The 26,303-nt window shown below is 42.0% G+C and overlaps 1 protein-coding gene across 1 annotated transcript in view; it reads right to left on the bottom strand.

Moving 5' to 3' along the window:
• Positions 1-24,172, bottom strand: part of smad3b (SMAD family member 3b) — an 83,911-nt gene extending 59,739 nt beyond the window's left edge. The window contains exon 1 of the mRNA XM_060923884.1: positions 23,767-24,172. Coding sequence (XP_060779867.1) covers positions 23,767-23,969 — 203 coding nt within the window. The 5' untranslated portion in view covers positions 23,970-24,172. The remainder of the gene's footprint in view (positions 1-23,766) is intronic.
• Positions 24,173-26,303: the final 2,131 nt, after the last annotated feature.

The following is a 26,303-nucleotide window of genomic DNA, read 5'->3' as shown; positions in this document are numbered from 1 at the left end:
AGTGCCCTTAAACAAGGCACCTAACCCCCACCTGTTCTCCGGGCGCTGGAGCATAGCTGCCCACTGCTCTGGGTATGTGTGTGTGCTCGTTGCTCACTTGTGTGTGTGCTTGCATGTGTTCACTGCTTCAGACGGGTTAAATGCAGAGGATGAATTTTACTTAAGTCAGTGCTTGAATGTATGTGTGACAAATAAAGGCTTCTTAAAGTGCATATCACAGGTCAATTCAGGAGCAAGATCAGTGTAATTCTCCTATTTTATATTAAACTTTGGTCAAATATCTGTAACATTTCGTGCAATTTTTTTACCTTGCGCAATACCAGAAAAATTCAGTTGAAATCAAGTCATTTGAGGTGAATTGGTCCGCCTCTGAAAAAACTTGGCATTTGGATTTCCCAGCAAACACTGATTTTGGTGACGTCGCGTGCGGGACGCCTCCCTCTGAATCCTACGTCAGCGCTGGTTTGTTTATGAGAAAACGACCTGGTCGTTTTCTGCAAATTTCTTCAACGTTATCGTGTAATTATTAAAATGGTTAACAGATGTATCGTAGGAGGGTGTAGCAACACCAATCTTGATGGGATTAGTACTCATCGTTTCCCAAAAGACCGGACAATGAGAGAGAAATGGGAGCGCTTGGTCTACACAGGCTGTGCACTGAAACCGTGCAAAGCTCACGCAGCCTGCTGGCGCTTCCACAGATAACGTCATGAATCTGGCTCCAGACTCCCTTGGGATTTTTCCAGACGCGTTTTGTTATTTTATTTTTTTCTGCCGTAGACAGATGGCCTTGTGCAAAATTACCCTTCTGGATGAGTGTGTAAAGGGACATACTTTCATATAAAAAAAAAAAAAACGAATTTGATCCAGGATATGCACTTTAATCTTAATCAGTTTATACAAGAATATAATAAATAATATGTAAAAACACTCATTATGCTTATTTACAGTCCTGATTTCAGTTTTGCAGTATTTCTTACCATGTTAATGTGCAATATTATTATTATTATTATTAATAATAATAATAATAATAATAGGGGCGGCACGGTGGTGTAGTGGTTAGCACTGTCGCCTCACAGCAAGAACGTCCTGGGTTTGAGCCCCGTGGCCAGCGAGGGCCTTTCTGTGTGGAGTTTGCATGTTCTCCCCGTCCGTGTCTGCGTGGGTTTCCTCCGGGTGCTCCAGTTTCCCCCACAGTCCAAAGACATGCAGGTTAGGTTAACTGGTGACTCTAAATTGACTGTAGGTGTGAATGGGAGTTTGTCTCTGTGTCAGCCCTGCGATGACCTGGCGGCTTGTCCAGTAGGACAGGATAAGCGGCTACAGATAATGGAGGGAATAATAATAATAATAATAATAATAATAATAATAATAATAAAGACTAATGCGAGTGACTGCAGCTATAGCTGAATCAATTTCTGTATTTTAAATTTTTTTCTGCTTTAATGTCATAATGCACGTTTGGCCACGCCCCCTTACCGCACCCGGCATCAAAACGCGTCATGTGATACCATCATTAATTCACAATATTTACAGGACAATGATATATTACCAACAATCTCACACCTCCTTCTCATATTTCAGAGGACTTTGATCGTTCTGTTTTCTCTGTTGTAACGTGTCGCCATTTCCGTCAAATGCATTTGCTATATGCGCCAAGTGACAGAGTGAGCCACAGAGTCCATGACAGTCAAACTAACTGATGAAATTTCTTGTCCACCATTTTTATCCGTCCATTTGAACACTTTTGTCAATGTTGCTGCAGCTCTATATAACACACACACACAAAAAAAAGGCTTTTGCATCAAAGTGGTCACTGGCTTTTCTCTTTAATTTTCCATCCGAAGTAAAAGTCAGCATGCTTCTCTCACTCCTACATAAAAATGTGACTTTAGGCACCAGCATGTCTCCATGAACTCAGCTCAATTTAATAACACAGCATGAGTCATTATTGGGGATTCCCAATAAGCTTTCTCTACCTACTTTCTCATCCTTTCGTTAGCCTAAACAGTCTGCCTGCCCTTTGACTAAGCAACTGCTGACACACACACGCAGCACCATGGACGAGTATGGACAAGCTAGGGAACACTGAGATTCAAGATACAGATGTACAGCTCTTAAAAATCTGTTACAAACGTTTGTTCTGATTGAATCCCCTCGCAGAATAAGCAGTGTCTCGGACAGACTCAAACTACAAGCTGAGCTTTACTTCCACTGCGTCCCTAAGAAATTCAAACCTGCATTTATGCTGCAGAATTTGGGAAACTGTTATTGTAGACCGTAGCAATTCCTTCTTTTGTTTTAGATCCTATTTGACTAATGATAGTGTTAGTGTATTAAATCTCCACCTATACATCATACTTTGACCGTAATATCACCTCTTAAAACCTTTGTTAGAGGGTGAACTGAATGCTCTCTATGTACCAGCCTGTCCTATAAATCCTACTTGGGTTCATCGAGCTCGTACATGGTTGTAAAACAAGTCTGTTCATAAATCGCTCAGGTTGTTAAATCATGCAGTATAAAGTTATGAGACGAGTAGGTGGAGTGCCTGTTTGTTTACCTCGCTGATAAAACAAGTCCCTGTCAACTGAAAAAAAACAGAATGGTTCTAGCGAAGACGGAACATCAACAAATGATTAATAATAGTGTACACTTACATTAGTATGGTAATTAATTTCATTACCAAATACTTGGACTCTTATGAAGCTTGCTATGGCATGCTATGTTCCTTCACTTAGACCAAGAGATATTTGACGGAAATGACAGCGCACATTACAACAGTGGAAAAGCTTCCTCTAAACCAGGGGTTCTCAACCTTTTCTGCTTTAAGGCCCACCTATTCATACTTGTAACGACTCAGGGCCCATTAAAAAAGATCCCCAATTATTTTGGCTCATCTACTCTATTAGAATCTAATAATCTATTGTAAAGTGCATTAATGGGATGCAACACCACTCCCTGTTACAGATGGGAGCCCAGGAATTAAATAAACACAATTAAAAAAAAATTTATTGTAGGTATTCCATTTAAAACTATATGGATGTGCCAGAAGCCAACATAAAACCATGCATGCAGGGCATTCTCAGTCAAAAGGGATTAATGATCCAAAAGTCGAGTCTGGTCCATTAACACAATAACTTATAGAGATCTTGCAGTCACGTGACCGGAAAGTACACAACCCCCATCTTGTCGGTCAAAAACACCGCTGAATACTGCTGCACTCGTGTACAGAATGGATCAATTTCAACCGACGGACTACACGGCTCATTTTTCTAATGAACAGATAACTAGATATATGTCTAAAATAAACGATCTACAGATTTGTGACCCTTATGGCTTACCGGACGGAGTTTTCACGACCGGATTTTGAACTGCCAGCGGAATACCCGGACGTGTATGATTACCTCATCAACTTTCCCTCGCTGTTCAGTGGTGAAGCACTGCGTGCTTATAAATCTCTGGACAGTTATCTTTACAGAAATTCAGGATTTGTGAGCGACTCAGATGTGGCATCTTGTAAACAAGAAAATAATCCTCATTGGATGGGTAAGTCACTTAAATATTGAGTATAGCACTGACCAGCCGATTATAGAATAGAATAAGGTAATTCCAAATCGTCCGTGTTGTTTACATGGATCTGGCGTTGGAGAGGTAGAGGCTTGGCAGTGGAGGTTTGAGTAGCTGTTTTCTGAGCTTAGTCAACAGGCCGGCTCTGCCTGTAGCCTCGCTTTTGTTTCGGCTCCCGGCGCCGCCTCCTTCGCTTTGCTTCCGATAACAAGCCACGGAGACCCCGCTGGTCTCGTCATCTCGTCCGGAATGTTTTTTTTTTTTTCTCGTCCGGAATGTTGTGCATGCGATGGAAATCGCTACAAACCGTCATTTTCTGCTGGAAACCAATGTCCAGCAAGTCCATACGGTTGTAGTGGATATTGAAGTCCGGTACAGACGAACAACACGCAAAAATACACACAAAAAACAAAAAACGTGCACAGGTAGGGAGAGCTTGTAGCCGCAGCCGTTGTAGTAGAATTGTATATAGTAGGGTTTTCCAGAAGAAAAGGTAGAAGTAAAAGCAGAAGTAGAACCAGAAGTAGAAGGCGGAATATGGCGTTTGACCGACACGATGGCGTCCGTCACAATCTGGATCGGCTGTGACGTCACATGCAAGTGCTCCATTGCCATGGTTGTGTCCAGCAAACAAGCAAGTTATTAAAACCAAGAAGTGGATATAGAAACCACTCAATGGGATTAAATCCTTACACGCTAACAAAGGATTTTTCCTATAAAAGAAAAGTTTACTAGCTAAATTTGACATTAGTAGAAGAAATTTTGATCCTATCGTAGCTGTAACTAAATACAAAAACAATAGTTATGCATACTATTAACTTAATATAAAGATAATTAACAGATAACAGATTTTAAGTTTTTGTTTTTTTTTAAAGACTGTGGATATTTTTAGTCTTTTGTATTTGTAATTATTTGCATCTGTACATGCACGACCCCACCAGCTCTGCTGATCAACTTATCGTATTTAAATAAAGTCATTCATTATGAGTTGGAAAATTATCCATCCGTTGAGTTCCCCAATATCTCAAACTACCTGGTGCTACAGACATCATTCTACACGGACACACAGATGAAAACCTGGAAGAGCATGGAGGAGTACAACTTTTCATATGTGTCTGGGTTAAAGATCTGGGGATCAGGACACTACAAGATAAATCCTGTATCGTTTTTGCCCAGGTAAGGAGGAATTTCTGGGCTTTGTACGCATCTTTGCGGTGGTTGACAGGAAGCAACAAGTTTTAGTATCAGGTATAAAAATTTTTTTTTTTTTAAAAACAGCCATTTGATTCACAATCCTCCCTGCTCTTCTCTTCCAACAGGCATCATAGATTCATGTAATTTACCCACAAATGTATTTATTTATTCTACCCGCTGCACACATGCACACACTCTCTCTCTCTCTCTCTCTCTCTCTCTCTCTGAGTGTTTGTATGTGTGCATGCTCACATGGGTTAAATGTAGAGGAGGAATGTGACAAAAATAAAGGCTTGTTCTTAATTTACCCACAAATGTATTTATTCCTATTGAAACGTGTACTGCAAACCAGCTACTGGATTTGGGATACTATGACATCCTGAACTATTTAGTATTTGGCTTCAAATGTGGAAAAATAAAATAAAAAATAAAATTTGCCGCCCACTAGATGGAGCTTCGTAGCCCACTAATGAGCCGCGGCCCATCTCATCTCATCTCATTATCTCTAACCACTTTATCCTGTTCTACAGGGTTGCGGGCAAGCTGGAGCCTATCCCAGCTGACTATGGGCGAAAGGCGGGGTACACCCTGGACAAGTCGCCAGGTCATCACAGGGCCGACACATAGACACAGACAACCATTCACACCTACGGTCAATTTAGAGTCACCAGTTAACCTAACCTGCATGTCTTTGGACTGTGGGGGAAACCGGAGCACCCGGAGGAAACCCACGCGGACATGGGGAGAACATGCAAACTCCGCACAGAAAGGCCCTCGCCGGCCACGGGGCTCGAACCCGGACCTTCTTGCTGTGAGGCGACAGCGCTAACCACTACACCACCATGCCACCAGCTGCGGTCCAGTGGTTGAAAAATATTGCTCTAAACCATGGCTTGAAAATGCAAATAAGGCAGATAGCTGTTTAAAAAAAAAAAAAAGTGTGGAACTAGTCAAAAATTTACACAAATGTAAATCCCCTTACATTAGTTTCATTTGATTAATGTCAGCCATCAGTGAATATTCTGTTTCTGTGACAGATTATCTGATATCAGTAATACTGTATCACAGTTAGTGTCCTGTTAGGTAATTAAGCTCAGTTATACACTCAATCACTTTAATAAGAACACCTATACACCTGCTCCTTTATGCAGTTATCCAGTCATTCAATTATGCAGCAGCACAATTAAACTAAAAAAAAAAAAAAAGCCAAGTATTTCAGTTAATGGTCACATCAAACATCAATATGGGGGAAAAGTGTGATCTCTGGTGACTTGGCACGGCTGTTAGTGTCAGATGGGCTGGTTTCAGTGTTGCAGTCAAGTCACTAAACCTCAAGTCTGAGTCCAGTCTCGAGTCCCCAGTGTTCAAGTCCAAGTCAGTAAAAATAAATAAATAAATAAATAAATAAGAATTTGTTGAGTCGAGTCCACTATTGATCCGAGTTGAGTCCGAGAACAAGACTCCAACTGCACCATTTGATGGTGGCTGTTTCAGCGCCATTAACGTTAGTTTGTTCCTGAACATGACGGATGAATAGGTGAATGTGCGTTCTCTTTGTCAGGGAGTGTGAAGTATTCTGTCAGAGATGGTTAGGAGACGGATGTAGGTGCAGAAAGTGTGTTTATTAATACAAGTGAAGACGGTAAACAATCCAGAATGGCAGGCAAAATCGTAAAACAGTAAAACAGCCAATAGGTCGAGCGAGGTATAAACAGGCTATCGTAGACTCGGCAGAATCAAAGATGAGAAACAGGAAATCAGGAAACCAGACAAGGAAATGAGGCTTGGTAATGTGTTAGCAACACAACTCAATACTTTGCAAAGTAAGTGTGTTTTCACAGTCTTTACATAGGCGCGCTGATTGTGCCTTAATCCTGTGCAGGTGCAAGTTGTTTATGGCGCGCATGCAAGAGTCCGCTTGGCGCACGCGCTGTCTGGAGCACACCTGAGCATCTATCTGATGCACGCGCCAAGGCGCGCAGGTGTGACACACTTGCACAAAATTAGTACAAAAATTAATGTAGATATACAGTGGTGCTTGAAAGTTTGTGAACCCTTTAGAATTTTCTATATTTCTGCATAAATATGACCAAAAACATCACCAGATTTTCACACAAGTCCTAAAAGTAGATAAAGAGAACCCAGTTAAACAAATGAGACAAAAAATATTATACTTGCTCATTTATTTATTGAGGAAAATGATCCGATATTACATATCTGTGAGTGGAAAAAGTATGTGAACCTCTAGGGTTAGCAGTTAATTTGAAGGTGAAATTAGAGTCAGGTGTTTTCATTCAATGGGATGACAATCAGGTGTGAGTGGGCACCCTGTTTTATTTAAAGAAGAGGGATCTGTCAAAGTCTGATCTTCACAACACATGTTTGTGGAAGTGTATCATGGCATGAACAAAGGAGATTTCTGAGGACCTCAGAAAAAGCGTTGTTGATGCTCATCAGGCTGGAAAAGGTTTCAAAACCATCTCCAAAGAGTTTGGACTCCACCAATCCACAGCCAGACAGATTGTGTACAAATGGAGGAAATTCAAGACCATTGTTACCCTCCCCAGGAGTGGTCGACCAACAAAGATCACTCCAAGAGCAAGGCGTGTAATAGTCGGCGAGGTCACAAAGGACCCCAGGGTAACTTCTAAGCAACTGAAGGCCTCTCTCACATTGGCTAATGTTAATGTTCATGAGTCCACCATCAGGAGAACACTGAACAACAATGGTGTGCATGGCAGGGTTGCAAGAAGAAACCCACTGCTCTCCAAAAAGAACATTGCTGCTCGTCTGCAGTTTGCTAAAGATCACATGGACAAGCCAGAAGGCTATTGGAAAAATGTTTTGTGGATGGATGAGACAAAAACAGATCTTTTTGGTTTAAATGAGAAGTGTTATGTTTGGAGAAAGGAAAAACACTGCATTCCAGCATAAGAACCTTATCCCATCTGTGAAACATGGTGGTGGTAGTATCACGGTTTGGACTTGTTTTGCTGCATCTGGGCCAGGACGGCTTGCCATCATTGATGGAACAATGAATTCTGAATTATACCAGCAAATTCTAAAGGAAAATGTCAGGACCTCTGTCCATGAACTGAATCTCAAGAGAAGGTGGGTCATGCAGCAAGACAACGACCCTAAGCACACAAGTCGTTCTACCAAAGAATGGTTAAAGAAGAATAAAGTAAATGTTTTGGAATGGCCAAGTCAAAGTCCTGACCTTAATCCATTCGAAATGTTGTGGAAAGACCTGAAGCGAGCAGTTCATGTCAGGAAACCCACCAACATCCCAGAGTTGAAGCTGTTCTGTACGGGGGAATGGGCTAAAATTCCTCCAAGCCGGTGTGCAGGACTGATCAACAGTTACCGCAAACGTTTAGTTGCAATTATTGCTGCACAAGGGGGTCACACCAGATACTGAAAGCAAAGGGTCACATACTTTTGCCACTCTCAGATATGTAATATTGGATCATTTTCCTCAATAAATAAATGACCAAGTATAATATTTTTGTCTCATTTGTTTAACTGGGTTCTCTTTATCTAGTTTTTGGACTTGTGTGAAAATCTGATGTTGTTTTAGATTTAGATCATATTTATGCAGAAATATAGAAAATTCTAAAGGGTTCACAAACTTTCAAGCACCACTGTAAATATCTTATACCAAATTATTATGGCAGGTTACAAAAAATAAAGAAAAAATCCAAATCCTTGTCTCCAATTTGAGTCCTAATGCACGAGTCCAAGTCTGAGTCATCGGTGCTCAGGTCCAAGTCGAGTCACGAGTCCTTAAAATTAGGGCACGAGTCGGACTTGAGTACTACAAGCCAGGTTGGTTTTAGTATTTCGGGAACCACTGACCTCCTGAGATTCACACACACAGAGATCTCTAGTTTAAACAGAATGGTGCGTATAAATAAATAAATAAATAAAAATAAATAAATAAATAAATAAATAAATAAATCCTGTGAGCAGAGGGTAGCAGGCTGAAACACCTTGTAGATGAGAGCTCAGAGGAGAACGACCAGACTGGTTTGAGCTGACAGGAATTCTACAGTAACTGAAATAAGCACTCTTTTCAACTGTGATGAGCAGAAAAGCATCAAACCCCGAGGTGGACAGGCTACAAGAACAGAAGCCCACAGCAGTTTCCACTCCTGTCAGCCATGAACAAAAATTTGAAACTATCATGGGCACAGACTTACCGCCAAACTACACAACTAAAGACCAGAAAGATTTTTCCCCCCTAATCTTCAGCTGTTGTTCATTTGTCCCAAGGTTCAGTGTTTTTCTGCTCCTCACAGTTGTAAAGAGCGACTACGTGCATTACTGCAGGGTTTTCATTAGTAACCGATTGCCGATCGAAATAATCACTTGTAATGACGTCTGAATCGGTTGTTTTTCGGCCAAATGCAATTTTCCTGTAATTGTTCAAACTTTCTCGTCTGACTTATTTGATAAGGAACGCCGTTACTTGCACGCCGTTTGGTTGCTGAGGCTGTGTACATGTGACTAGATAAAAGGTGGGAACTGATTGGCTAATCCTTCTTATATCGTCCAATCATTTAGTGCATATTAAATTATATCACCTGGTCCCCACATGGTAAGATGGCGACACTATCCTGTATGGTATAGCATGATGGTGGCTGTGAAAAAACGAAAGCAAAAGCTGTTTGATTTCGGCTTCGCAGAAAAAACTGGTAAGTCTCACGGAAAATGCCCAGGAGTGTTCTCCATGGGCGCTTTTAAAGTGGCGCACCGCCACGTTATAATTCTGGCCCGCCACCCGTCCCTTGGCCAAAAAAAAAAAACCAGCAACAAAAAAACGTAACTTCATTAGTATACACCAAATAAATCGTAAATTATTCACTTTATTATAATTTTGTAACTATTTAACACGCAGAAGACCATTAAACGAATGCATACGGGGCTACCTGAAGTGGCCACGCGATTGCAATAGAAAACCATCCGGCCGGCTGCATACAGATTGTGACCCAGAGCTCTGCAGACTGAGGTCTATCCCTGCGTTACACTACACCGCACCACAGTACACTATACTGACACATAGTTACACTGGAAGCTACAAGCTGCAGCTAGCCAGCAGCTAAATAACTTTGCGGGTGTTTGTAGCGTTATTGTGCAACGGTTACGCTTATCTATCGTCTTTTCTGACCATACACAGTTACAGTAATCATATAACAGCGCTCACACACACTAGTTAAGTTCAGGTCTTTTATTTGACGTATCTGTGATTGTGCAGGCGAGAGCTGCATTTTCCCGCTGCTTCCCTGTGGTTGTTTACTGCAGGACTTCCAGGTTCCTGGGTCAAAGGACCCAAACTACGGAGGCCGGGGTGGCTTTGTAGTGCCAGTCTCGGGCACGCCCACATCATGCTCGTGCATGGATTGGAATGGTTTCATCCAATTAACATTAATTCTGTGTATTGTAAAAAATGTATGCATTTATTGCAGTGTTCGAAATACCCGTCTGCAGTCTGCATTTTGCAGAATGATTTTCAAGATTGCAGAAGAAAAATTAAACAACCTGCAATTTTGCAGAATGAAAAAAAATCAGGCTTGGGATTCAATGGTTCTCAATTTAGCAAACTCGCGGCACTGTAAATAAACTGAAACCTGCGCCGCGCGAACCTGACGGCGTTTTCCAGGTCAAAGTTGAGCAATATTTGTATAATACAGACGAAAGGCGACGACAACCAAATAAGGGCAGTTGCCATTTTCCGATGTAAGATTTCGTCACTTTTAATACCCGCCGGGAGGACCCGACAACTACCTCGGCAGTGTTCGGCAGTTTCTGCCATGCAGCTCCCAGATTTCAATGCGGCACAACAAACATGGCTCCCAAGAAGAGGACTGTTTCTTCGGGGCAAGAGTCCGACAAAAACGCCAAGAAAACAAGGACGATTTTGTTGTATCTCGGCAAAACCAGCAGCCAGCGTGACTCCAACAACAACAGCGACAGATCGCGCGTCCTCGAGGGTGACAAAAATGAAGACGGTCGCTGCTGACTAGTTCTCATCTTGCATACATATGTATTGGTAAATTGTATAGGTTTGTATATATTGTATTGTTGAATCATGCAAAATTATACTGATGATATATCCCTTTTGAAGACAGCAACAGTATTTTACCTTTATTTATAGATACTTGTGAATATTTTGTTTTCTCATACCAAGCTACACTAATACATGTTTTGTGTACATGTACTATTTTTTTTTTTTTTTTTACTAGTGCTGTGTTGCCTGTGGTGCAGACTAGCACAAAGTAAAACAGTTGCCCTGTAAGACAAAGCTCATAGGTTCAGTTCTGTAGCTCTCAGTAGTTCTGTAGCTCTCAGTTCTGCCGTGATTAGTTTGTACCCAGGCCATTATTAAAAAATGTTCTGTTTCCGGTCCACCGGCCGGGTGAGTGCCGTTTGTGCGGGGTAAATTTTTTTTTTAAACGCCGGTTTTTCGACATTTTTTGGGGGTTCGTAAATCTAAAATCGAACTTGACATTTCCGCATTCCCAGGGCTTTCCACTAAGGCTCATACTAGCCAGCCATGACAAATAAGTAGCCAGCCGGGGGGGTAAACACAAAATAAACTCCTGTGAACGCAGTTCCCAGGGTTAAGTGTATTTTCCACAGACCATTTATTTATTCACTTTACTCAAATACAAAGTAAAATGGCAGTAAATCTTTCTTTTCTTGCGTATTGCATCATGAGGCGCTCCTGGCTTGTAAATCTCTTATTTTCGGTGCATGACACATTCACGCAGCTGAGCATGCGCCGAGTGCGCGCGCACACCGCATGTCGGGGCGCGGATGAGTTACTCTCCCTTGATCAATGGTTCAGTTTGACATTATTGTCAGTCCATTAGATAAACATTTAATTTTATTAAAATCGAAAATTAATATTTAGAGCCTGTGGGCTACAAAAATAGTCATTAAAGTAGCCGGCTGGACTTAATTGTGTGGCCGGCGCTTGTGGAAAGCCCTGTCGAATCAGCTCTGCGCATGCGCTGTGTGGCACAAAAAAATGGCAGCCACCATGAAGGAAGGAGATCCGGAGTTTTCAAACATTTGCTTAAGTGTGAAATCGCAAAATGGTATGCTAGCGAACAACAAAATAGTAAAGATTCAGAAAAACAAATCATTCAGTGACCATTTTATTTAATAGTGTAATTTCATCCGAACTAGGCCTAACGCTCGATTTAGAACTACAAAAAGTTCGTGTGTCGGACATTTTAAGTACCTTTGTAAAAGTTTTGCAAATGTTGCAGTCAGCATTTAAAATGCTAACTTAAAGTTTTTGTACAAGTTTCAGTTGATTAAACCGTCATACTTTATTAAATGTGTCTGCTTTTGTAATAAAAAAGTACTGAAAGAAAAAGCAAACACAGCATTGCGATTTCTTATCCATCCATATATAATAATAAAAAAAAAAAATCCCTCCCTCCCGACTGAAATTTTTTTTGCCCACCCGGTGGACAGGAAACGAATTTTTTTTTAAGGATGGCCCCAGTTCTCTGCTGTTAGTTTCGAGCAGTGAAGCCCCTGCAGTCGTTCTCAGTTCAGTTCATGACCTTGCACTTTAGAAGCCAGGCAAACACCATGAACCCAAACGTCTTTCCATTTGCCAGTTGGGTTTTATTCCATAATGGCATCAATCCTTTGCATCATCGTAAGATGTAACAGTGTAGAATTGAAACCTTGCTTCCAATTTAAAACTACAGGTTGCAGATGCAAACACTGTGAATGAAGTGCATTTTGGGTAACAATCTATTGTTCAAGCGAGAAACTTAATATTGACAAAATGTAACATGACGTGTAACATGAAAATGAATGTTTTGTTTCTTGAAGAACAGTTGTGTTCTATTTTTTATTGTGGTGATCCCTTTATTAGTATGTTGTGTGGAAGGATAATGTGTGGGTGTGATAACTAGTACATTTATGAATTAGTTGGTATACTTCAAGTTGTAGTAGCCCGTAGTGTCAGGGCGAGGGGGATGAAAGACCTGTGGAGGTATCATGGAATGATAACTCCGCTGCAGAGAAGGATCTGTGAAGACTGAAATTAAAAATAGAGTGAGAGAATAAAGAATTACAGTAATGCTACAAGTTGTAAAGCTAGATATGATGTAAATATAGGCATTATTAGGTTGCGAAGGGTGTAGTATGGAGGCTTGTGTATTTGCAGAAAATATTTCCAAATTGCAGAACAAAATTTTGACATTCTGCAATATTGCAGAACACTGGAAAAAAGTATTTCGACCACTGTATTGTAATTGGGTATTTTGTTTATGCATGGAAGTTCATTTATTTTCACACAGAAAAAAATATAATTAATTCAGGGATACGCAACAGGCGCATCAGTCTCAACTGAAATGTCAAATGAGTCTCGCATTGACAATAAAGATATGTACAGTAAGAATGTTATTTTTTTGTAAAATGATTTTAACAATGGCGACACTACACAATGGTGCAGTGGTTAGCACTGTCGCCTCACAGCAAGAAGGTCCGGGTTCGAGCCCCGTGGCCGGCGAGGGCCTTTCTGTGCGAAGTTTGCATGTTCTCCCCGTGTCCGCGTGGGTTTCCTCCGGGTGCTCCGGTTTCCCCCACAGTCCAAAGACATGCAGGTTAGGTTAACTGGTGACTCTAAATTGACCGTAGGTGTGAATGTGAGTGTGAATGGTTGTCTGTGTCTATGTGTCAGCCCTGTGATGACCTGGCGACCTTTCGCCCGTAGTCAGCTGGGATAGGCTCCAGCTTGCCTGCGACCCTGTAGAACAGGATAAAGCGGATAGAGATAATGAGATGAGATGAGATTTTAACAATGATTTAGCATATCCTATGCAATGATGTGTAATTTGTGATATATATTTTGATAGAAAAATCTATTTCAGATGGACCATTGGCTGTTAGAAATTGCGAAATTCGTTTTCGATCTCAGCACACAATTATCACAGAAGTCGTCAAAAATAGAAATTTCGGTCTTCCTATAAAGAAATACCATATACATACAGTCCCCTCTGAAAGTATTGGAATGGCAAGGCCAAGTCAGCTTTTTCATGTCCTCATTTAAACAACTTATAACATGGCACCTTTGATGGTAGATCACACAATATTTAGCTGAGCAAAAGTACTGGAACAGAAAACCAGACACTTGGTATTTAGTTGCATTGCTTGCAATAACTGCATCAAGCAGGTGACTCACTGACATCACCAAACCGTTGCGTTCTTTTTTTTTTTTTTGCGATGCTTTTCCAGGTTTGTACTGCAGCTTCATTCATCTGTTTGTTTTGGGGGATTTCTCCCTTCAAGCCCCGTTTGCATACGAAATCCATTAACGTATGTTAATACTTGTTGTGTTCCTCACTTGTGTGTTCATGCCTGGTGTTTTCTGTTATCCTGTGCAAATAAAAAGGTTTCCACATCTGTCTCCATGCCTCAACCATGATAAAAACATTAAGTGGAAATGTCAGAGTCTTGTTCATTCAAGAAAGACCACGTTCACACAACCTTTATTACAGTATATTGTTCTAACTGTTTTATTATGAGTTGCTGTAGTTGATGTCATTGTGTGTAGTTTATAAATGAAACTTCATCATAGGCATGTACTGTATGTACATGAAAAAACAAGCTATGCTTCGCTCCTATCTGTGTTTTCAGCTTTCTGCGTGAGGTCTTGGAACATATCCCTCACGGATACGGTGCTCCCAGTGTATCTGCTGAAGTTTTCTTTGCTTGTTGTTGTTTTGACTTTGCTGCCAGTTGCTTTACACTGAGGCAGTATGAGTAGTGCCGCCACATCACTACTATGTTTACGTCTTGCCCGGTCACAACATGCAAATCTGATGGTTCCAATTCTCACTGGAGCAATCACAAAAGATTTCCATAAATGTTACCAGGTCACCAAGGGATAGATTAACATCTCAACTTTTTGCTTCCATTCCCACAGGACACCATGACTGCATCATAATGGAAAATACACTGTTTTCACTGCGAGTGCGAATGGGGTTACTAGTCAACTCTTCAGGAAGTGAAATACATGCTCAATTGGCTTAAGGTCTGGTGATTGACTCCGCCAGTCTAAAGCCAAATATGAAGTCTCATTCACGGCAAGACTGTCTGTTCCAATACTTTTGCTCGTCTACAGGCTGGTAGGTCTACCACCAAAGGTCCCATGTATGAGCAGAAATATGCATCAGAATTTTAACTTGAATAACTGCAGTAAAAACCTAGATCTGAAAAGCATAATTTGAAACTGAATTGAATCGTTCGGAACGGAATAGCAATAAACCTGAAACCGAATGTAACGTTAAGAAATTGAACCTGTGCCTCTCCCCCCACCCCCAAACTCTGTCTGTCCCTCTGAGTTACATGTCGATCCTGACCTCTTCTGCTCCTTGGACCTGCCTGATCCATCCTGATGCCCTACATCTGGCTGGAGTCTCGTCACATTGCTCCTGTGGAGGACGGCCCCGTATGGACAGTCAAAAGTGGCACTTGGAAGACGCTCTGGACACTTACAGTAATGCTTCCATGGCTAAGGACTACAGTTAACTAGCTGACTTTAGCACTGCAGTTGTCATTGCACTCAAGTTTCCATCAATGAACAGTTTATAACTTCAACAAAACAGACTTCATGCTAAGACTATAATGAATTTCCTACTTTGCGACTATATCGGACACGCTTACCGAAACAAGTTATTTATAAATCACGTTGTCTGTTATCATCCAAATGAGGATGGGTTCCCTTTTGAGTCTGGTTCCTCTCAAGGTTTCTTCCTCATGTCGTCTGAGGGAGTTTTTCCTTGCCAGCGTCGCCACAGGCTTGCTCATTGGGGACAGATTAGGGATAAAATTAGCTCATGTTTAAAATCTTTACTTTGTCGCAAAGCAGCTTCACAGAAATGTCTATTGTTAAAAGCGCAATAAAATAATCTTGACCTGAAATATATTGAAATAAACATGAAACTGAATGCAATGTTATGAAATTGTATTTATTCCCTCCGAAACTGTATTTGATCCTCAGTGAAAATTCAACTCTATATATTTCCATATTCAGTTCTTGCTATTAAATTTCAAATTTACCGTCTCACACATCCAGGTTACTGAGGAAGAGCAATCGAGTGCAGAACACTGCCGGTATATAAATGTAGCCATGGCGACCAGCTGTGTACCTCTGTAATAGAGTCAGGCAGTAGGAGGGGCAGCAAGGTTCTCTGAAGCAGTTTTTTTTTTTGTGCACACACGTGTTAAATATACTGACGTGTGTTAATTTGAATTGCACTACATTCAGACTGCAACCTGAAACGACCCATATCCGATCTGTTGTGAAATCCGATTTTTTTTGTTAGGCGGTTCACATTACCAATTATATGAGACTTGCATGCGATCTCCAATATGAACGGAAAACGACCCAAGTGTCCCGCATGCGCAAATTGACATGTAATAAGCACATCTACGTAATACGTAAACAAAAAAAAGTGCACTCTTCAAGTTTGCAAGTAAAGCATGGAGATGAGGCGAGACCTGGCGATGTGGTTTTTGTGGCGGAACTCACACAATAATCTGATTAATGTGGGCAGCAGACTAGTGAGACCGAAGGTGTCAAATTACTTCCAGAACAATCTTATCTTGTAATACAGGATGATTTAACATCCAAGTCCCTACCAAATCCACCATTAGCTTGATCAATTCTATAAAAGTCTATTTAAATTCTGAAAACTGGACAAATGTTGTTTTCCACCAAAGAGGCGGGATTAGCCAACACAGAATAGTGACGTTTGTCTCTTGTTGATGACGTGTAGGTCGCATGAATGCGACCTGTCCGGTCAGACTGCAGTCGCATGTGAAAATAACGGATATGCATCGGAATCAGGACCACATATCCAAGCGGCCTGGGTCGCATGTGAAAAAATCGGATCTGTGTCGTTCAGATTGTCAATAACAAATCAGATACAGGTCGCATATGGGCAAAAAAATCGGATATGGGTCGTTTCAGGGTGCAGTCTGAACGTAGTCTTAGTTATCAGCGGCAGAGTTACCAAGTCTGCTTATTAAAATGACTATGGGCTTTTTTTTTTCTATAAAGTCGCTTACAAACTTTGGTAGTTGTGGGTTATGTTTTTTTGGGCTTGGTTCTAAAGTGTAGATGTTTAGCTGTATGGGCTTGCTCCCCATCTCCGGTCACATCCCCATACATATTGAAACCTAGATGCCGTATTTTGTGCTTTGACATGCATCTGCGCATCAGTCATATTGGAGCAATCAAGATATGCGAGTAAACAGAGATGCAGACTTCGACAAAATTGATCTAATCTAATCAGCCCTGTGCCAAAACATTACCCTTCTGAATAGCCACAACTACCTCTGGAAGATGCAGGCTCCGATGTATGGATAGTGTAAATTATTTAAAATTTCAGCTTTTGTGAATTTCTATGTCTATTATGTTATAAAGCTGCCTGGTTGCTTGGAATTGTACTAATAATTAAATCAATTAATTCATGAAAAAACATCCTCATTAATTCACTTTAGGCACCAACACATCTCATCTCATTATCTCTAGCCGCTTTATCCTGTTCTACAGGGTCGCAGGCAAGCTGGAGCCTATCCCAGCACCAACACATATTATGCTATAATTTTACTCGCCGTCAAAGCTATCATTTAACTCTTGGCTGTTAAATGAAAATATGGTCACCTCATGGTTTTAAACATAGAGAGAGAAAAATAAATAAATAAATAAAAGGACACTAGCCAGAATAACATTTCATCCTAAAGCAAACATTTTTTTGCTGATTTTTTTGTTGATGAAGCAAACACGAAGTGCTCGACAGCGAACTGGATCAGAGAGAATAATTACTCTGCTGCTTGACTTGAGCAGGTGTTGTGTCCTGTTATGCTTGAGTTTAGCAAGTTTTTCCAGATGTGGAGGATTTCTCACCGCCACCTTCACGCACGGTTAATGACTTCAGCAAGATCGACGATGAGATACGAGTGTTATGCTGTGCACGTTTGAACCGAAGTCTCAGGGTCATCACCGAGAGACAGCTGATATATCCGACTGGTACTCATATTCACGCATGCTTTTCACATTCTCCATCAGTCTGACATGGCAAGAATTCAATCAACAAACAGCCCTGGGTTAGTAAAACATTCACAGAAAATGCTCGTCATACAACAGCAAGTTCGCATAAATTCTCTTCTCTTATTTATACATTTTTCCCCAACTATTCAAAAAAAAAAAAAAAAGGTGTACAAGACACGAATAAGATACTAAAATGCACCAAGAAAGACTTTTCCTGCGAACTAGCTGCTACTGTAGAGCCAGACCCATCTCAGGGGCATGACATATATACATTCTAGAGAGAACTGACTCATCCAAAAATTACAGTTATTCTAGATGTGAGGAACCATAATGTCCATCCAGCCATCCATTATCTCTAGCCGCTTTATCCTGTTCTACAGGGTCGCAGGTAAGCTGGAGCCTATCCCAGCTGACTACGGGCGAAAGGCGGGGTACACCCTGGATAAGTCGCCAGGTCATCACAGGGCTGACACATAGACACAGACAACCATTCACACTCACACTCACACCTACGGTCAATTTAGAGTCACCAGTTAACCTAACCTGCATGTCTTTGGACTGTGGGGGAAACCGGAGCACCCGGAGGAAACCCACGCGGACACGGGGAGAACATGTAAACTCCACACAGAAATGCCTTCGCCGGCCACGGGGCTCGAACCCGGACCTTCTTGAACCATAATGTCATAAGGAGAATATCTCTAAAACACTGTGTCCATAACAATACGGGAGAGATTTTTTAAAAAAAAAGGCACGAAAACACCAATTTTTACTTTAGCAGAAGTGAGTCAACCTTTTATGCTGGGATCAGACTACACAAATTCAGCCCAATTTTTGACACAATTTTGCTGAAAAACTCAGTGTGACAATCGAAGAACAGCAATGTTGCGTCTGGGACACTCCATGAAACCCCAACAAAGTCTCAAAGTCCTTCCTGTGCCAGAACCTGGTTTTCTCAGGCAGTCTACTATCCAAGTACTAACCAGGCCCTTAAAGTGCATATCACGGGTAAATTCAGGAGCAAGATCAATGTAATTCTCCTATTTTATATTAAACTTTGGTCAAATATCTGTAACATTCTGCATTCTCTGCAATTTTTTTACCTTGCAATACCAGAAAAATTCAGTTGAAATCAAGCCATTTGAGGCGAATTGGTCCGCTTCTGAAAAAACTTGGCATTTGGATTTCCCAGGAAACACTGATTTTCGTGACGTCGCGTGCGGGACGCCTCCCTCTGAATCCTACGTCAGCACTGGTTTGTTTATGAGAAAACGACCTGGTGGTTTTCTGCAAATTTCTTCAACGTTATCACGTAATTATTAAAATGGTTAACAGATGTATCGTAGGAGGGTGTAGCAACACCAATCTTGATGGGATTAGTACTCATTGTTTTACAAAAGACCGGACAAGAGAAATGGGAGCGCTTGGTCTACACAGGCTGTGCACTGAAACCGTGCAAAGCTCGCGCAGCCTGCTGGCGCTTCCGCAGATAACGTCACGATTCTGTCTCCAGACTCCCTTGGGATTTTTCCAGACGTGTTTTGTTATTTTATTTTTTTCTGCTGTAGACAGATGGCCTTGTGTAAAATTACCCTTCTGGATGAGTGTGTAAAGGGACATACTTTCATAAAAAAAAAAAAAAACACAAAATTGGTCCAGAATATGCACTTTAAGGCACATTGGGCAGCGCCGAACTCCGTTTCAGTAGCCCTCGGCCTCTCACCTATTACACAGCTGCGGTTACAGTGGGGGCAGGTCCTCTGGCAACCATGAGAGTTTGACTTGCTACCCATATCTATATTGCAGCGTGCCTCACCAGATGGCAGTGGGTACCATTTTTATGATGGTCTTTGGTATGACTTGACAGCGAGTAGAACTCACGATCTCCTGGTTGAAAGGCGGGCACGCTAACCACTAGGCCAACTCATGCTTCACCAAAGTCTAGCATGTCAGAATGCTTTGTATTTTCTCATCTAGTCTGATGTGTTCCTTCTATGAAGAAGCCACCTTTATTTGTCACATGCACACTCAAGCACCATGAAATTCATTCTCTGGATTTAACCCATCTGAAGCAGTGAACACATCCAAGCACACACACATACTCAGAGCAGTGGGCAGCTATGCTACAGCACCCGGGGAGCAGTTAGGGGTTAGGTGCCTTGCTCAAGGGCACTTCAGCCCAAGGCCACCCCATGTTAACCTAACTGCATGTCTTTGGACTGTGGGGGAAACCGAAGCACCCCAAAGAAACCCATGCAGACACGGGGAGAACACAAAGAAAGGCCTCCGTCGGCTGCTGAGACCGAACCCAGAACCTTCTTACTGTGAGGCGACAGTGCTACACCACTGTGCTGCCCTGAACTTCTATGATATGTTCTTTCATAGTTACGCAAGGACGTGAACGATGATCGGTCAGGGTAAAACTTGTAGTGCTGCCAGTCTCCCAACCAAGACACCAAGACACCAAGACAAGTCAAGAATTTATGGCACTATGATTGGGTAATCTGACATTGTGACCATGAAAGACAAAAATATTGTGGAGCCTAATCCCGGCATCAACCATTCTATGTTCTTGTAAGCAAAAAGCTTGCCAAAAAAAAAACCCCAAATCTAAGCAAAAAGGTCACCATGTCAACCAGTGAAACAGCATTTGTCTTGCTTATCAAAATACCAACAAACTGAAGTTAGTGCTTATGACTATGCTGCAAACTCTTTATAGCATGAATCTGATCTGTCAATTTCAAAAATAAGTGTGTGCGCCAGCTGCAGATCTATGTGGCACAGGCATGTCTTGGCACACCTGTGTCTATGCCAGTGACCTACACAAATTTTGTGATAAATCAAGGCACTGGCTTAAATGTGGCTTGCACTGGACACAGCCCGATCGTTAATCACGACAACACACTGCTTCGTTCTAATATAAAGTAAGCCATATGGCAATCACAACCTTTTATCGCGATATACATATATTCACAATGTGTGTCCATGTCATGCAGTAAGCACCTCTATAAAAGCGTGAGCTAAAGCACAAACTATGCAACACCAGCTGGAAGTTCAACAAGCCTCCACTAGTAAACACAACCTGAAATCATTCTCACAACACGTTCCTTATTAAACTGTAAAACAGAAGAGCTGCAGGGAACTCAGATGAACCATGTGGATAATGTTAGCTAGGTAGGTTATTTATGATTACACAAGATTTGGCTTGTTTTAGTGTTCGAGGTTCACATTCACACACTGATCTATCATGAAGTGTCAGAGCACAGAGCTGTCCCAGTTAAACACGTTGCATAACAGCTGCTAAGCTGATAGTGCTGTAGGGGATGAGTTGATTAAAACCTTGCAGATAAGCTAGCTAGCCATTTCATTACCTAATGCAGGGTTGGTTTTTTTTACAGAAAATCCCATAACAAGCCAGTAGAAGTTGGCCTGTTGGCCATTGTAGCCAAGTTCCAAACAACAGTCTAGCTAAAAAGAGGCACAGCTGACTAGATATCAGAGCAGTTAGCTGACTTCCTGATCAATAATAAATGTTAAAGTGCATATTCTGGACCAATTTCATGTTTTTTTTATATGAAAGTATGTCCCTTTACACACTCATCCAGAAGGGTAATTTTGCACGAGGCCATCTGTCTACAGCAGACAAAAATAAAATAACAAAACACGTCTGGAAAAATCCCAAGGGAGTCTGGAGCCAGATTCATGACGTTATCTGCGGAAGCGCCAGCAGGCTGCGCGAGCTTTGCACGGTTTCAGTGCACAGCCTGTGTAGACCAAGCGCTCCCATTTCTCTCTCATTGTCCGGTCTTTTGGGAAACGATGAGTACTAATCCCATCATGATTGGTGTTGCTACACCCTCCTACGATACATCTGTTAACCATTTTAATAATTACGCAATAACGTTGTAGAAATTTGCAGAAAACCACCAGGTCGTTTCCTCATAAACAAACCAGCGCTGACATAGGATTCAGAGGGAGGCGTCCCGCACGCGACGTCACGAAATTCAATGTTTGCCAAGAAATCCAAATGCCAAGTTTTTTAAGAGGCGGACCAATACGCCTCCAATGGCTTGATTTCAACTGAATTTTTCTGGTATTGCGCAAGGTAAAAAAAAAATTGCACAAAATCTCATCTCATTATCTCTAGCCGCTTTATCCTGTTCTACAGGGTCGCAGGCAAGCTGGAGCCTATCCCAGCTGACTACGGGCGAAAGGCGGGGTACACCCTGGACAAGTCGCCAGGTCATCACAGGGCTGACACATAGACACAGACAACCATTCACACTCGCACTCACACCTACGGTCAATTTAGGGTCACCAGTTAACCTAACCTGCATGTCTTTGGACTGTGGGGGAAACCGGAGCACCCGGAGGAAACCCACGCGGACACGGGGAGAACATGCAAACTCCGCACAGAAAGGCCCTCGCCGGCCACGGGACTCGAACCCAGGACCTTCTTGCTGTGAGGCGACAGCGCTAACCACTACACCACCGTGCCGCCCAAAATGCAACGGATATTTCACCAAAAAGTTTAATATAAAACAGAAGATCTTGCGCCTGAATTTACCCCTGATATGCACTTTACTTAAAGTTTTCCAAAATTCAAACTTAAAAGGTAAGGCAAAACATTCCTTACAGAACATGTCCTGTTGCTAAAAGTAGTATAATAATATAGACTAGTGTTATTACATAGCTATTAACATTATAATAACAGTGATAGATATTTTATAAACCTAATAACTCCATGACGACAGTATACATTTAGTTATGACGTTTATAAAGTATGCATATCTAACGTGAAAAGCTTTAATAATAATAAAAACTTTGGTTGTGTTATTTACTTTGGAGAAAGCTGAACACAGTTCACAAGCTGTTGAATTTCAAATTACGCTAACTTTATAAACATTAACCAAATATGTACTCGGTAAACATATGACAAATAAATTCTAACCATTAGAATTATTGATAAAAAAAAAGTGCACCTTGAGGTACACTACCGTTCAAAAGTTTGGGGTCACCCAGACAGACAATTTTGTGTTTTCCATGAAAAGTCACACTTTTATTTCCCACCATAAGTTGTAAAATGAATAGAAAATATAGTCAAGACATTTTTCTGGCCATTTTGAGCATTTAATCGACCCCACAAAATAATGTGATGCTCCAGAAACTCAATCTGCTCAAAGGAAGGTCAGTTTTATAGCTTCTCTAAAGAGCTCAACTGTTTTCAGCTGTGCTAACATGATTGTACAAGGGTTTTCTAATCATCCATTAGCCTTCTGAGGCAATGAGCAAACACATTGTACCATTAGAACACTGGAGTGAGAGTTGCTGGAAATGGGCCTCTATACACCTATGGAGATATTGCACCAAAAACCACACATTTGCAGCTAGAATAGTCATTTACCACATTAGCAATGTATAGAGTGGATTTCTGATTAGTTTAAAGTGATCTTCATTGAAAAGAACAGTGCTTTTCTTTCAAAAATAAGGACATTTCAAAGTGACCCCAAACTTTTGAACGGTAGTGTACGTTTAGTTATGACGTTTATAAAGTATGCATGTCTAATAATAATAATAAAAACTTTGGTCGTGTTATTTACTTTGGAGAAAGCTGAACACAGTTCACAAGCTGTTGAATTTCAAATCACGCTAACTTTATAAACGTTAACCAAATATGTACTCGGTAAACACTTGACAAATAAATTCTAACCGTTAGAATTATTGATTAAAAAAAAAAGTGCACCTTGAGGTATATTAGGTCTTGTCCAGTCCTATAAAGGTTATAATAGTAGCTATGAGCTAGCTTGCTAGCTTAGCTAGCTGGCAGGCAGGCAGCCGTTGCTACATTGCTAGGTGGCTAACTAGTGTTAGAAGTTAGCAAAACAAAACTCGGCTCGTGACTGAACAGCCGAGCGTACCTCGGTATGGTGATACATTTCGTGTTGATATTCTGCGTAGTTATGGCTTTTTCCAACTCGTCAAGTTGGCCCGTCTTCTTCAGCTTCTTCACCAGACTCTTCACCGCTTTTTCACACCATTTCTCTTCTTGTCCATTCTGCTCTCCTTTTTTCCATCCAAGGAGCTTCTTCACAATCGGAGGTGTGAACGGGAGGATAGACATGTTCACTTCACTCACACACCTCTGTGCCTCCTCACACACTCGCTCAGTCACACGCCTTTTTTTTCCTTCAGAAAAGTAATTCCGTCGGATTTCACCAAAATATCCGCCAAATATCAGTGAACGAAACTTTAGTTCCTGCAACAGACATCCAGCCGAGAGCTACAAACACTCACTCTGTAGCGCACTGAGCGTAAAAGCGCAGTAATCTCACAGCCCCGCCCCCATCGCTCTCCTCCGCCTCCTCCTCCTCCTTCTAACTCACGCACAGACCGTGGCTTTGTCCCAAATGCCCTCATCCTCAGTAAATAGTGCACTAGATAAGACAAAGAACCGATTATATTCTACCCTATGTAGTGCATTTATATTCGAAGTAGGTCGCTATTTATGATTCAGCCCATGGTTTAAGATAAGATAACCTTTTATTATCCACAAGGGGAAATTTACATTGTTACAGCAGCAGATTAGATTAGATTAGATTAGATTAGATTAGATTAGATTAGATTAGATTAGATTAGATTAGATTAGATAAAACTTTATTGATCCCTTTGGGAGGGTTCCCTCAGGGAAATTAAGATTCCAGCCGCATCATTACAGATAAACAGAGAAAAGAAATAGAGAAAACTTCTAGATAAATTAAAATCTCATCTCATCTCATTATCTCTAGCCGCTTTATCCTGTTCTACAGGGTCGCAGGCAAGCTGGAGCCTATCCCTGCTGACTACGGGCGAAAGGCGGGGTACACCCTGGACAAGTCACCAGGTCATCACAGGGCTGACACATAGACACAGACAACCATTCACACTCACATTCACACCTACGGTCAATTTAGAGTCACCAGTTAACCTAACCTGCATGTCTTTGGACTGTGGGGGAAACCGGAGCACCCGGAGGAAACCCACGCGGACACCTTGCTGGCCACTGTGTTCGAACCCAGAACCTTCTTGCTGTGAAGTAAAAGTACCCGTCAAAATAAATTGAGTACAAGTGAAAAAAAAATCTCATAAAATGACTACTGACGTAGGATAACTTTATTATTATTATTATTATTATTCTTCATCTCATCTCATTATCTCTAGCCGCTTTATCCTTCTACAGGGTCGCAGGCAAGCTGGAGCCTATCCCAGCTGACTACGGGCGAAAGGCGGGGTACACCCTGGACAAATTGCCAGGTCATCGCAGGGCTGACACACAGACACAGACAACCATTCACACTCACATTCACACCTACGGTCAATTTAGAGTCACCAGTTAACCTAACCTGCATGTCTTTGGACTGTGGAGGAAACCGGAGCACCCGGAGGAAACCCACGCGGACACGGGGAGAACATGCAAACTCCTCACAGAAAGGCCCTCGCCGGCCACGGGGCTCGAACCCGGACCTTCTTGCTGTGAGGCGACAGCGCTAACCACTACACCACCGTGCCGCCCATATAAATTAAAATAAATTAAGTATTTACATATACAAATATAAAAGAATAAGATATGGGGGAGGGGGGAGAGAAGTGGGGTTAGGGTAAGTGTGTGTGTGTGGGGGGGGCAGGAAAGATATTGCACATTATATTGCACATTGTCCGGTATTGCTTATTGTCAGGCTAGGCTACTGCTCCTTCCCATCCTCTGTCCTCCTGTTCCCCCCCCCCCCCCCCCCCCCCCCCCCCAGAGAGGAGTTGTACAGTCTGATGGCGTGAGGGACAAAGGAGTTTTTGAGTCTGTTCGTCCTGCACTTGGGAAGGAGCATTCTGTCACTGAACAGGCTCCTCTGGTTGCTGATGACGGTGTACAGAGGGTGACTGGCATCGTCCATGATGTTCAGGATTTTGTCTGTAGTCCTCTTCTCTGCCACCGTCACCAGAGAGTCCAGCTTCATGCCGACCACAGAGCCGGCCCACCTGAAATATCTCATCTCATCTCATCTCATTATCTCTAGCCGCTTTATCCTGTTCTACAGGGTCGCAAGCAAGCTGGAGCCTATCCCAGCTGACTATGGGTGAAAGGCGGGGTACACCCTGGACAAGTCGCCAGGTCATCACAGGGCTGACACATAGACACAGACAACCATTCACACTCACATTCACACCTACGGTCAATTTAGAGTTGCCAGTTAGCCTAGCCTGCATGTCTTTGGACTGTGTGGGAAACCGGAGCACCCGGAGGAAACCCACGCGGACACGGGGAGAACATGCAAACACCATACAGAAAGGGCCTCGCCGGCCACAGGGCTCAAACCCGGACCTTCTTGCTGTGAGGCGACAGTGCTAACCACTACACCACCATGCCGCCCGGTTTGCAGATATATAGCTAACATAAGTGTATTACAAAAGTGGAATTGCACAT

This window comes from Neoarius graeffei, chromosome 6, assembly GCF_027579695.1.
Source record: "Neoarius graeffei isolate fNeoGra1 chromosome 6, fNeoGra1.pri, whole genome shotgun sequence".
In the NCBI taxonomy this organism is placed as follows: Eukaryota; Metazoa; Chordata; class Actinopteri; order Siluriformes; family Ariidae; genus Neoarius; species Neoarius graeffei.
This window is presented reverse-complemented; position numbering and strand designations above follow the sequence as displayed.